Source organism: Vidua macroura, chromosome 2 (genome assembly GCF_024509145.1).
Source record: "Vidua macroura isolate BioBank_ID:100142 chromosome 2, ASM2450914v1, whole genome shotgun sequence".
NCBI lineage: Eukaryota > Metazoa > Chordata > Aves > Passeriformes > Viduidae > Vidua > Vidua macroura.
This window is the reverse complement of record NC_071572.1, coordinates 56,777,808-56,791,253: the sequence shown is the minus strand read 5'-3', so window position 1 is coordinate 56,791,253 and position 13,446 is coordinate 56,777,808. Positions and strand designations below refer to the sequence as shown.

The following is a 13,446-nucleotide window of genomic DNA, read 5'->3' as shown; positions in this document are numbered from 1 at the left end:
CAGCTAACTCGAGGAATGAAAGAGCATGCCCAGAACAAAGAGTTTTCAATGGCAAGGGAAGGAATTTCCCATCCCAATAGCTCCAGCACTAATCTAAAATCATCTGCAGCACAACTGGATCAAAGTACTAAATCTGTGCCTCACTGAAACAGCCTTTCCCAGTACACAACAGGTGAATGTCACTTCCAGTAAAGACACAACAGCAGAAAGAGAGTTCAGGAACGACAAGTTTCCCTGCATGGATTGGTCTTCAATCATCTCCCACCACAGAAAGAGGAATACGTCAGCTAGCAGCAAAGGAAGGGAACAGAAAGGAGAAAATGCTGTTGGTGACCTTAGGAAAACACACAAGACAACAGTTTGTGGTAACAAATCACTGCCCTGGGGGAGGAAACAGACCTGTCTTCTTCAACAAAGCACCTTATACAGCTCCTTTGGGCATAGTGCAAGAAGCTCCATTGCCAAATCACAAGTGTGACGACATCCAAAGAAAAAAGGAAAATTGTGAATGGCACTCAGAAAGAAGGACCAATGAGATGTACTCTGTGGCCAGGAAGCTAAGACATGAGACCTTTCTCTTGACAAAGAAAGCCTTAACATCACCACTATCAGCATGCTATGATTTCAGCAACAGATATGAATGCAGCAACTCTGCACAGCCAGTCATGTTCTATTATCATATTATTTTTTAGATCAAACAACTGAGGTCTTAAAATACATATAGAGGCTAGGGGTGCCAATGATATGTAAACCCTCACATACTATTTTGGGTAGATAAATTTCAAGAATGTTGTAAGATCTACTAGTCTGAAGTTTCTTGATTTCCCATGCAATATCTCTAAAAAAGAAAAACAAGCTAGACCTAATCTTCTGGCATTAAGGACTTGTTAAGCTATAAACAAGACTAGTAGCTTTGATAAACTCATCTTAAATAATCTCCAGGCAGTTAGGTCCTGCACTAGGCATACCTACCTTACTAAAAGTGCTAAAGCTTAACACTAATAATATACATCGTGTGAAGTAGACAGTAATGTTTTAATTTCTCAGTATTTAATTATAATTACATCCAGGCAAATTTTACTGATATCTCTAGTTACATCAGTGAGCTGAAAATTCAAACATATGAATTCCAAAACAATCAGAATATCTGAGGACAGGATTAGCTATGCAGCATTTAGTGCAGAAGTCAGTTCCCATTCTGCAAAAACTAAGCAGATTTTCTTATGCCAATTGAATCCTTAATTTGGCCCTTATATACAACTCCTTGCACTGCTTTAGAACAACCAATCATTATAGGTAAAAAATGGACAATAATTGATTTTGTGCACAACACTTTCATTATCAGCTATTACATAGCATCAAATATGAACTCTATTTTAAGTCAGGCATGAAAAACACTCATCAGTTGAGGAATTCTTTTTAAACAATGCTAGAAAAGAAAAAGGTTCACACTAAACTTTTGCAAGAAGTTTTTGCAGAATCTTTCCATCTCTACTCTTAGTCATACCTTTACCAAAAAGAAATGCTGGTTTCTGTATAGAAGACACATTTCAAGTACAAGTGACTACCTGCCACTGTAACTTGTAAAATAGTAAGACAGACACAAACATTTTTAAAAGGCACTATGAGAAACAGAAGTTAGTCAAAGGAATGCATGCAACACTTTTTCTGACCAACAGGAAATAACGTAAGCTTTTAGTAATTTACTTACAGACTTGGAAGCAGTGCTAATATATTGCATCACCATTTCTTTTTTGGTATTAAAATCCTTTTCTCTCAATGGCATTTTCTTGTCTTCATTTAAATTCATATCTTCCTAGAATGGGATAGGAAAAAAAAAAGAAAAAACAGTCTTAAATGCCATACATCAACAGAATGATTTTCATGTAATAGACTGACTTAAATAAATAAAGACACAAAAATACAAACTCATACAACTGAAAGCTGTTATGCAAACAACTTTTCATAAGATGTTACTCAAAACCATAAAAATCCTTATCCATATTCCCTCTAAACTCAGACTGAAAGAAACCAAAAACAGTCAACTATGCTAGGATTAACAAGTGCATCACAACCATTTTTACTACACTCTCTTCTTAGGAAAGACCTACAGTTCCACACACGTGTGCACCAAACTACAGAAGAGCATTATTTAATACTTCTCAAACTATTTATAAATGTACTCAAACCAGTATTTTACATATTTTTAATTTCAATTTTAATTTTTAATTTATTCCATAATTCTCTTCCTCTATTCCCAAATGCTTCATCTTGGCAGCAGAATGTGGTTTGTTCTGAAACTAGTTCACAAATTAATAATCACTTTTGCAATAAGAAAGGCCAAATTTCCTAAGGATTAAATCAAAATATTCAATCAGTATCAAAACCCCATCATAATTCATTCACCCCAACAAAAATCCAGAGGTCAAAAAGAGCAGAGAAAGACCTACACTGAAAACCACACAAGTGACAGTTCTTAATGGCACTAGAATTTCTGACACAGGGAGTTCTACTGTTCCAGCCTAGAACTGCTCTGATCATTGTAATCAGTTGCATATCTGTGAGAAATGGCATTTCTCAACATGGTGTAAGTTAATGAATGAAAGGAAAAATAGAAAAAAAAAATTTAAAAAAAGTTTTCAGGAACAATTAACAATTTTGGCACACACATATAAAGCACGTACAGTATGTGCTTTACTATGTGCATTACTCAAGCTTAGTAAGAATTACTGCAGTTATTTTCAGCTGAGACTCATGAGGTGAATCCTCACCAGAAAACATTGACTATTTTTTTTCATACAAAATTAGTTCTAAAAGCCTTGCTTTTAGAAATTGTTCAAATTGTTCATCAATCCACCCCTCCAAATCACTTAATTTGATCAGAACAACAAACTAGAGGCTACAATATATAATTAGCTATGTAATCTACTGTGACTAAACTAGCTTTATTCCAGCCCATTCAAATGTGGATAATCTGAAAAATCCTTTCCGTAGTGCATGTTATAGATAAAACAACACTGATAAAGTAGCTTAATACAAGTTTAAGTGCTTTACTATTCAATGAAACTAGGAAGGCATTCAAATTATCCAGATGTCATCAGTACTTCAACATATTTTGCAAAGTAATTTTAAAATTGGAATTAATTATTTAAGGATCCATGGATATAAGCATCTATATTTATCTAGACACGCAGTAGTAGGTTTCTGAGGATTTATTGAAAGTTTCCATTTATTTGTGGCACAGTATAACATCACAGACTACCCTATACCAGAATGTCTGTAGGATGGTAGAGAAATACAATCTAAATGCAGGAGGTGGAAGAATGCACACCTTCAAGTTTTTTAAAAAGAACTCTCCCATTTCCTAACATTTGAGCAATTATCAGTTACAGCGAATTTTTTAAGAGAAGCAAGACATAAAAGAAAAATGAACCATTTGGCAAAAAGTACAAATACAAAAGTTGGTAACAGTTAATTATTCCTTTCCCTCACCAGCTTAACCATGAAAATCCTTCAGTTATAGTTCTCAAGAGTTCTACAAAAGCTTCTTCAAAACTAAACTGAGTACTAGGAAGTATAAATTCCACGAAAGTACTTCTCTCACTGCACATTGCATTTTCTCCACATGCCAGTCCCTAGTAGTCCCCTTTGTATTTCAAGAGTTACTTGTTACTTGCTGTGAGGCAGAGAAAGAAATAATATTCCAGGCATCATTCTCCTTGTTAGTGTTCTCTTGTGCTCTTCACATTTCAGTCACTCTTTTCTCATGGTCGTTCCCTGTTTAGTTTTCAATTGCCCAAAATGTCATCATCACGACAAAAAGCTCAACCAACTGGGGTGCTACCAATGCCACATGATCTTTGTGACTGCTCTTTTGTAGTGCACTAACAATGACAACTAAGGAAAGAAGCAAATTTGCAGACAAATACTGCTTTGGAGGCAATTCTCTCTTTTTGTGCAAGAGTGACATGGCATATAAATTGAGAACTAAATGTGGCTGTGACATTTGAAGGCATAAAGTATCTTTGTGAAAGTTTCAGATCATCTTAAAAGGAAGAAGGATCCCCTTTTTCTTGTTCCTCTTGTTCCTCCTCAAAACATGTTCTCACTTCTAATTAATATCTCACTTCTAATTTCTGTTTTAAATATACTTGGAACAAAAATTTGCAAAAATAATTCCAATACTTTATTTCCTGAGAAACACCATAATAAGCACACAATTACAACTCACAACAATTATATTAATAATTCAGGTAAAGATTAGAACACATGCACAGAAGAATACTTGTTCCACCTATCACTCAGCCATGTTGTCTTTCTTTAACTAAAAGGAAGTGTAAGACTCTTACCATCATTTTTTCAAACAGTGCTATGATTTCTCTTTCCGACAATGGTTTTGTAGCAAAATCCTCTGGGTCCATAGGTGTGGATGACCAATCTGTAGAATGTGACTGCTTCATATGTGGCAGAGGAGGTCTTTCTTTTTTACTTCTTGGAATTCTTATACTGGCAAATCTATCCAACTGAAAACACAAAAGTTACAACATATCACATACTGCTTCCATTCTTTGTAGCCCTAATTAAGATGGGTGTTCTTGGAAGTTGAACATCCTTATTTTGATGCAGTAGCTTACCTGTTATTTAACCACCTCATTCTAAAGGCTTTTCCTAAAGATACATATGATGGTCAGTTGCCTAGCACTGGAGTTAACCAACCAGAATCCCATTACATTAGAAAGAAATCATGCAGAACATCAGAATTTTACAGAAAGTTTGGAGGAATAGATATCTACAAAACCAATTTATGAAGAATTCTTTCCAAGCGTTACATGTAGAATATGAGAAAGCAGGCTTATTTACCAAAAGCATAGTTTTAAAGTGGTTTTAGCTACCCAGAAACAGCTGTACGCCTAATGTGGCTACAGAATATATAGGCATGCAAAGAAACTACTTTTAATAAAAAGATAAGTTAGCATAACTAAGACACAGTTCTATTTATTTTCTTTCTATTTCTTTTTGCATCATGTAATACAATATTTACTGCCTTTGCTCCAATAACTTAGAAACTAATTTTGGAGAAACCATTGACTCCTCTATTAAAGCTTTGTAGAGTACATTTATGATTTCATGAATGATCCTTATGACTAATCCCCAGCACACGTCAATTGCTCTGGCTTTATTAATCCTTCCAAGAGCCAAAACCTTTCTTAGAAAAGTGGTTTGGGTTGTGGGATTTTTAACTGGTTAGATATTTACCAACTTTGTGATCAAGAGTTACTAAGTGAAACTTTACACATTTTCCATGCTAGAGCTTGTGTGTTTTAAGGTACATGGGCAAAGACCAACAGAACGCAAAAGCAGAGGACACATAATGAGATGCGCTACATCATCATCTTTGTAACACCTTTTTAAACAGATATGAACAGCAACATCACACTTGAAGTTAAGAAAGTTACAGAAACATTTGATGCATAAGAGATTTTGGACAAGATTTCAAACATATCAACAGACTTCTGTCTTGAAATGCTATGCAAAAATATTCTGAGGCTTCAATACATCTTCAAGATAAGTATCTTGAAACAAGTACATCAGTTACCAAACTAAATGACAAGTAAAATTGTTATAGCAACTGTGGAATCAAGGTCAGAAAGAGCAAAGAAAATCGGTAGCAAAAATTGGGTACAAGTGTTCCACTCCAGTCAGAGCAAGAATTGACTATCAGACATCCATGAAGAGAGATTTAGAGGAAAAATATAAAGACTTTAATTCTTCCAGTTCAAAATTGAAAATAACAGTTTTTGGAACATAGAAATAGATTGTAAGCTACTCACAGATGGTTGCAGAACATGCAAAAGCAGAAAATTAATATAGCATAAACACAAAAGAGCTCAGCATGGATGATGGGGTTCTTCTGTGTCACATCAAACCAGCAGGCAATGAGGAAGAGCATACTCTACAGGAATAATTACACAGGTACGACCCAGGAAGACAAAGAATGCAACAAAAGCAAAAGGGAGGGTAACATCACTGGAAGTGCAGTAGTAGTCATCAGTAGCAAAAACCATCTCACATCTTGACTAGAAAGCAATTTCCCTTCCGGCTTTTAAAATCAGAAGTCTATTGTAAGCATGGAGGGATGAAGCCAGCCCTCAAACTGAAGTGACTAGACTGGAATTGTAAAAAAATCCTATTATATGAGACTTTTCTTTTCAAGCAATGTCTTTCACAGAGTACTAATGAAAGCAACATGCCTGCTCCAAAAAATGAGTTAGCCACTAGCTTCTCCATGCCCCGACATCTTCAATATAAAATGTATAACCTAAGACACAAGCCACTGTATTTGCAGACAGTTCACATACAGACTTGAAACAGGTGTAGAAGGAAGACACTTTGGCTGAAATAATGGATTTCAGCCCATGAATCAGTGAACAGAGAACAAATTTGGTTTAAGACAGCTGTGCCCTAAATGCCTTTTCCTGTATCTCCTGAAAAATCTCAGTCCCTTCTTTACAGTCTGTGCTCCCAAAGTGTCTCCTCTTCCTCTCCTGCTCCACACAGCAGCAGCAACAGAAGTCCTGGCCAGGAGAACTACCATGAAGTATCCCAGGCAGTCCCAGAGGTCTGCTAGAAACAGACAGCCCTTATTCAGGGAGAAGAGCCTATTCCTCCTTGAAAAGACATATTTCACTTGTTCCCATTTTTAGTTTATGTTTTGGTTTTAAGTTTCTCTTGAATGTATAGTAAATATTTTGCATCATTATACATTACGCTGTAACATTCATATTCCCCCATATTCACCAAATCCTATACCACTCATCCTAGAGGAGGAAAGCACATCTTGGAATATATTTGATCAGACAGAACATTTAAGACAAATTGAGATAATAGGATTATAAAGACATTTAAACATGTGTCAAACTTTAAATTACTTTAAATAATTTAAAACAATGCAGTCTAAAAAAAAAGATTCCCATACATTAATAAAAGGGAATTCACAACAAGATTTGCACAGCAGTAGAGTGTGGATATTCTACATATACTTCCCTTTTGAATTATACATTGATAGTGCTTCAGAAAAGTTAATACTTCTCAGTATTCCATACAGGCAAATAATTTCATGGTCCACAGAAAGCACTATACAGAGAGAATAAAAATTTCATTGCTTGGGTGTAATGAAATCTACCACTGATGCTGCTGGCGATCCAAGTGCATGGAGGAGGAAACAGCAAAAAAAAAAGTTCAATAATCTTCCATGTTACACCAAAACATTTTAAATCAGGGTAACCAACAGGCTACAGCTAAGCTTAGCTTTGATACAGTTTCACTAGAGTTTAAAGCAGGTTTGACCTTGCATCTTTTCTATTTTTTGGTATTTATTTTATCAATGGATACATATAGATGCATACAGGAACAGTGCTCTAGGAGAGTAAGAAAACTATCTGTATGAGCCAAAATTAAGCCACTATCAAGAAAGAATGGCAAAGTTTTATTGGCTTATTTCATAGGCTGACTATTATTCCACTGAGAGCCCATGAAATAAGAAAGTGATTTTATGCCCACACCATGGCCCTGAAAAATCAAAGTTAAAAAGAGATCCACAATACAAACTTTCTGGCTCATCACAGTTTCTAATCAGGTCCCTAGAAAGTAAATCTTTTTGTGTTCTGATTTTGACCTTAGTGATGACTTCTTATACCATTCTCCATAACAAAAGAGCGTATATTGAACTTACACACAATAATGCAGGAGTCAATGGATCAGTTACTGCTAGAATAATTTTTGGCACGACAGCTAATCAAGACATCACCTACTAACAGAGCTGCCATGCATGCAGGAATGAAAGGTGTTACTTCACTGCCACCCTGCCTCCCTCATCTCTCCCTTAATTAACACATCAAATCACCTATTCCTATATTAAGAAATTTCTCAAAAATTAAATCCAGCACATTCATGTAAAAAAAAAAAAAAAAACATTCATTACATTCATTATCACTGTAAGGGATGGCCTTAGTAAAAGCACTGAAAATAGCCCTTGTGATGGCCCTGCTCCTTCACCGTCTCCAGCCTCCTTGTTCTCCTTGACTGCTTTTGCTAGATCTTTTTTGAAGGGTTACTTTCATATACATTTCTTCTGCTTATGTACAGAGGAAAGTGACACCAGCACATGTTTTTTCTCTGCTTCAGTGGCACTTTTTGTCATCAGGCTTGAACTAACCACAGAGTCTGTCACGGTGGCTGGAGCAGCTGCAGGGCCTGGTGCCTCACTGTCAGATTCAGAGACCTTCTTTCCCTCCTGAGGGCACTGGGCAGTGCTGGGCATGGCTCAGTAGGCCTGGGCCAGGCCCCAACACATTTTTAGTGGTTTAGGTCCTTCTGGGTTGCCAGGGTGGCAGCACACCTTTTCCAAGGCAAACATTTACTAGTTTTTCTGGATTTTGCACTTGCTAGGGGTAAAGTGCAAACACAGACCACTGCCTAGACACTGGCCCATACAGTCCAACACATTCCTCCACTCCAAACTATCCAGCTTTTGGGCATATGTCTGGGTGATGTTCTTAATTAAGAGTCTGATCTTAAACAAGACCTGAACCATATGCAATAACATGCCAGCTCCAAGAAAAAGGATCAGGTTGGTTTCAAGGGTATTCAAAGGTTATTCAAAATCTTTAAAATTCTCAAAGGCTACTGTAATCGGTCTGGAGGAGAAGGAATGAAAGGGGGAGGGAAAAAGATGCAGGAAGGTATTGTTATGGGTTCAGGATGATGCCTGTACACAAAAAAACTCAAAGACAGTCAGAATAGCAAAGCAAGACAATTTTATTAGTCGTGTTAGCAATAAATACATACCAACCCCTGGATGTTGGAGAAGCTGCCAAGCAGGAGAAGGAGACAGAGCACAGCTCCTGAGTGGGAGAGGCATCAGGGCATCCCCTGATGAAAACGGTGTGCATCATGTCATCCTCTCTCCTCCACCCTTATATCTCCACCTCAGGAGTGGCCAGTTTCAACATCATCTCACATGGGGCCACTGCATGAGATGAAGTCACAACAGCTCATGATCACACCTCCTTGCCAACAACAGCTTAATTATTCCCCTTTCAAAGGATGAATTCCATTGTTACATAGTTTCATTTCTGAAGGTTAGTTCTACCAACTAACAATAAATTCTTCTTCTACATTATCTTGTTGACATGCTCAATTGCAGACCAAATACGTCAGGCCTTAGACCCGTCTTCGGTCCCTGACAAAGGTATCTTCCCCATGGGTTGTCTTCCTGAGGACACAACTTCTGATACCTCATCATGAAAACAGAGCATTACAGAATTATTATGGTTTAACCTAAAATACGTTACTAGAAGTACTGAACAATCTTCTTTCTTTCACTCCCATTCTCATGAAGAGACACACACATTCACATATATAAAAAAAAAAAAGAATAAATATACAGGCCATCAAGACACTGATGGTGATCACTAAGCAGAGTTTTTAAGCAGAGTTCTGATATGAAATATATACAGGTATAAAATATTCCTTTCCTGAGTGAAAGCATAAAGCCAAGAGTATTGCTTATAGTTTTTGCTCTTTTTCCGGGTGTTTATCTCACTCTGCCTTATAGCTATATAGGACAAAAAGTACTGCCACCCTTTATTTTCAAGTTCACGTTTTGACTGCCTGCTATTTATATACTCAGTAAACACATTTTCACATCTAAAAAATCTGCTCAAGCACTACAGAATAACTCAATCTCCCAGACATTTTGCCAGTCATTTTAGTCACAGAAGCCAAGAGCTCAGTCATGAAAGTCTGCTGTAAAACCCTGATGCTGACAGATGACAAAGGGGAACATTAACAACATAGGAAAGAACAAAAGGAGAATACAAAGTGGAACAAATCCTGTGTCTTCACTTGAAATAATTATTATTCCTACTGGATAGGGAACCAACACAATGAACTCGGTTGCAACAATTCATTTCAGTATCTTCAGAACTTAAAGCAACCCACTTACCAGCAGAAATACTTCTCAAAAGATCAAAGAAGTTACTTCCAATGACTCTGAGTCAAAGACCTCTTAACATATTTTTCCTCCTTGAAGCTCCAGAAAATTAAAAAAGTATATTCTTTCTTTGACTGTCAAATTGCTCTACAAGATTAACTTCTTAGTATGCAAGAAATTACACTGCTAGTAGTAGAGCTTTTAGGAAGAGCAAGACTTGCATAAACCAAGATACACAGAAGAATCCCTTTGATAGAATTACTTCTTATTACTAATAAACTCAATCTCAGAGATTACTTTACCAATCTAAAATTTATAGAATTTAGACCTGTGCACAATTGCATCCTAAATGTGTAGACAATATTTCACTCTGAATCTTATTTCTCTATATACTGAAAATTATACAGCCTAGTCTAATCTTTAAAGCAGTTGCTATGAAATCAGTATAATTTGATGTTCTAAGGAATTTTAGTATGCTTTTCTTTTTTGTCTCCATAAGATACCTTTTAATAAAATTCTGTTAATATGTAGGTTTAGTTAACCTTTCTGAGTCTTATTCTCCCTCTTTCTGCCAACACTGAGTCAGGCATGCCAGCAAACTGCATCTCAGAAAGTGGAAGATCACCCCAAGAGGCAGGAGGGGACATAAGAGACAGGTAGGTCCCTGCTCAGGGTGCCAGGTGAATCCCCTCCCAACCTACCAAGGGAGCTGTCCCAATACATCTGTTGTTTGTGGGCAGAGAAAGACTAGTGGGTGATATGGTGTGCATGGTGGCCATTTTGGGCACTGGAAGAACAAAATTGTTAAAGTTCTCAATTCTGAATAAAGTAAGGATGGGCACCAGCAGAACTGCCATTTTGGGCTTCTGGCAGGCAGACTTTTAGCAGGCCAGCAGGCGTTTTTAGCACATGGACTGAAAAAGTCCCTTGTGAATCAATTCTGAAGGGTAAAGAAGTCCAGGAAGGCTGAACATACTTTAATATGGAAAATTTTAAAGATACAGAAGCAGTCTGTCCGATATGCCATAAGAAAACCCAGTGGAGAAAAAAGACCAGCCTGGCTAAATAGAGAACTTTAGGCTGAAACTCAGGGCTCAGAGGAGAGAAAAAAAAAAGAAAAGAAGAAAAAAAAAGAAAAGAAAAAAAGTGTATCACTTCTGGAAGGAGGGTCAGACAACTTGGGGTGTTGTAAGGTTATGTAAGGAGAAAAAGTAGAATAGTCAAAGCCAAAGAGGAACCTGGTCACTGTTGTTACAGACAACAAAAGTTTCAATGAATACATTGCCAGCAATGTACAGCTATGAAGAGTCTCTTTCCTTTGCTGCTTGCAGAGTGTAGTGTAGTGTCCAAGGATGACAAAAAGGCTGAGGTATTTAATGCCTTCTTTACCTCAGTCTTTAATACCTAAACCAGTTGTGCTCAGGAAACCCAACTCCCAGAGATGAAAGTTAGAGATGGGAAGCAAAGTGAAGCCCCCATAATCCAGGAAGAAATAGCTAGTGATCTGCTATGCAAGTTAAACACCCACAAATCTATGGGCCTGGATGGGATGTACCAGAGAATAATGAGGGAGCAGGTAAAAGAGCTTACCAATTCACTTTCAAACATTTACCAGCAGTCCTGATTATCTGGAGAAGTTCCAGTTGACTGGAAATTAGCAAATATAAGGCCCACCTAAAAGAAGAATTAGAAAGATGATCCAAGGAATCACAGGCCTGTGAAACTAACCTAGGTACCAGGGGAAGTCTTGGAACACACCATCCTGAGTGTCAGTACACAGAATGTACAGGACAATCAGGATATCAGGCCCAGCCAACATGGGTTTGGGAAAGGCAGGTCCTGCTTGACCAACCTGATCTCCTTCTATGATCATTTGACCTACTCAGTGGATAAGGGAAAGGCTGTGGACGGTGCCTCCCTAGACTTCACTAAGGCATTTCACACCATTTCCCACAGCATTCTCATGGAGAAACTGGCTGCTCGTGGCTTGAACAGGTGCATTCTTTGCTGGGTGAAAAACTGCTTGGATGGCTGAATCCAGGGAGTAGTAGTGAATGGTGCTACATCAAGCTGGTACCAGGTCACAACTGGGGCTCCCCAAGGCTCAGTATTGGGGCCAGTCTTTCTTAATATCTTCATCAGTGATCTGGACTAAGAGGTTAAGTACTCTTTCAATGTGCAGATGACACCACATTGGGTGATCTGTTGGAGGGCAGGAAGGCTCTGCAGAGGAATCTGGACAGGCTGGATCAATGGACTGAGGACAGCAGCCTGATGTTCAATAAATCCAAGTGCCAGATCCTGAATCTGGGTCACACAAAACCCCTTGCAGAGCTATAGGCTGAGGTCAGAGTGGCTGGAACACGGCTGAGCAGAAAAGGACCTGGAGGTGTTGGTTGACAGTAGCTGAACATGAACCAGCTGTGCCCAGGTGGCCAAGAAGGCCAATGGCATCCTGGCCTGTATCAGAAAGTGTGGCCAGCAGGACCAGGGCAGTGACCATCCCACTGGTGATGCTTCACTTCAAATTCTGTGTTCAGTTTTGGGCCACTCACTACAAAAAAGGCTTTTTTGAGGTGCTGGAGTGTGTCCAGAGAAGGGCAATGCAGCTGGTGAAAGAAGGGTCTAGAAAGCAAATCCTATGAGGAGCAGCTGAGGAAGCTGGGGATGTTTATGTTGGAGTAGAAGAGGCTCAAGTGAGATCCAACTGCCCTCTACAAATACCTGAAAGAAGGTTTTAGCAAGGTGGGAGGTGGCCTCTTCGGCCATCTCAAGTGAAAGGAGAGGAAATGGCCTTAAGTTGCACCTGAGGAAGTTTAGAATGGACATTAGGAAAAAAAAAAATACTGGCAGAGTGGTTAGGCATTAGAATGAGTTGCCCAGGAGCATGATGGAGTAACCATCTCTGGAAGTGTTCATGAGGAATCTAGATGTGGCAGTTGATATAGTTTAGGGGTGATTATGGTGGTGCTATGTTGACAGTAGATCTACATGATCTTGAAAGTATCTTCAAACATTGATGATTCTGTGATTGTTGGAATGTGGAGCATTTGAGAGAGATAATTTGATATCTCAGCTACCTGCTTTCCACTCCTCTGTGGAGGAAGAATGCAAATGCCGTCTTTGTATACAGCAAACAATTAAGCTAAAAGAAGCACAGGTATAAAAATCAAGGTTTGAACTTAAAAATGAGGATTTATCACTAAAAGTAGACAATTCATCAGCATCTCACAAATAATCCAATTTAGATACTGAAAAGCAGTCTGCATTTTAGATTCTCAACATGCTGCTAACATGTCTAAGTTTAAAAACAAAAAAAGTTCCTGGTCACCAACATACAACTGTATTTGTAAGAAATTGCTTGGGAAATATAAATATTTCATAAAGCATAATGCAGCAGTAAGTAAACATGCAAGTGATTGCCAATGAGAAGAAATGAAATATATTATTTC

At 38.0% G+C, this 13,446-nt stretch overlaps 1 protein-coding gene across 6 annotated transcripts in view; it reads right to left on the bottom strand.

Moving 5' to 3' along the window:
* Positions 1-13,446, bottom strand: part of DIAPH3 (diaphanous related formin 3) — a 202,236-nt gene that overhangs the window by 176,983 nt on the left and 11,807 nt on the right. For 4 of the 6 annotated variants that reach the window (XM_053971172.1, XM_053971175.1, XM_053971173.1 and 1 more), the window contains 2 exons: positions 4,350-4,523; positions 1,712-1,816 (listed from right to left, as the gene is read on the bottom strand). In XM_053971172.1, the coding sequence (XP_053827147.1) occupies positions 1,712-1,816; positions 4,350-4,523 (279 nt within the window). Of the gene's footprint in view, positions 1-1,711; positions 1,817-4,349; positions 4,524-7,981; positions 8,049-8,851; positions 9,297-13,446 lie in introns of those variants that run through there. The other 2 variants (XM_053971176.1, XM_053971177.1) reach the window with 2 other exon arrangements.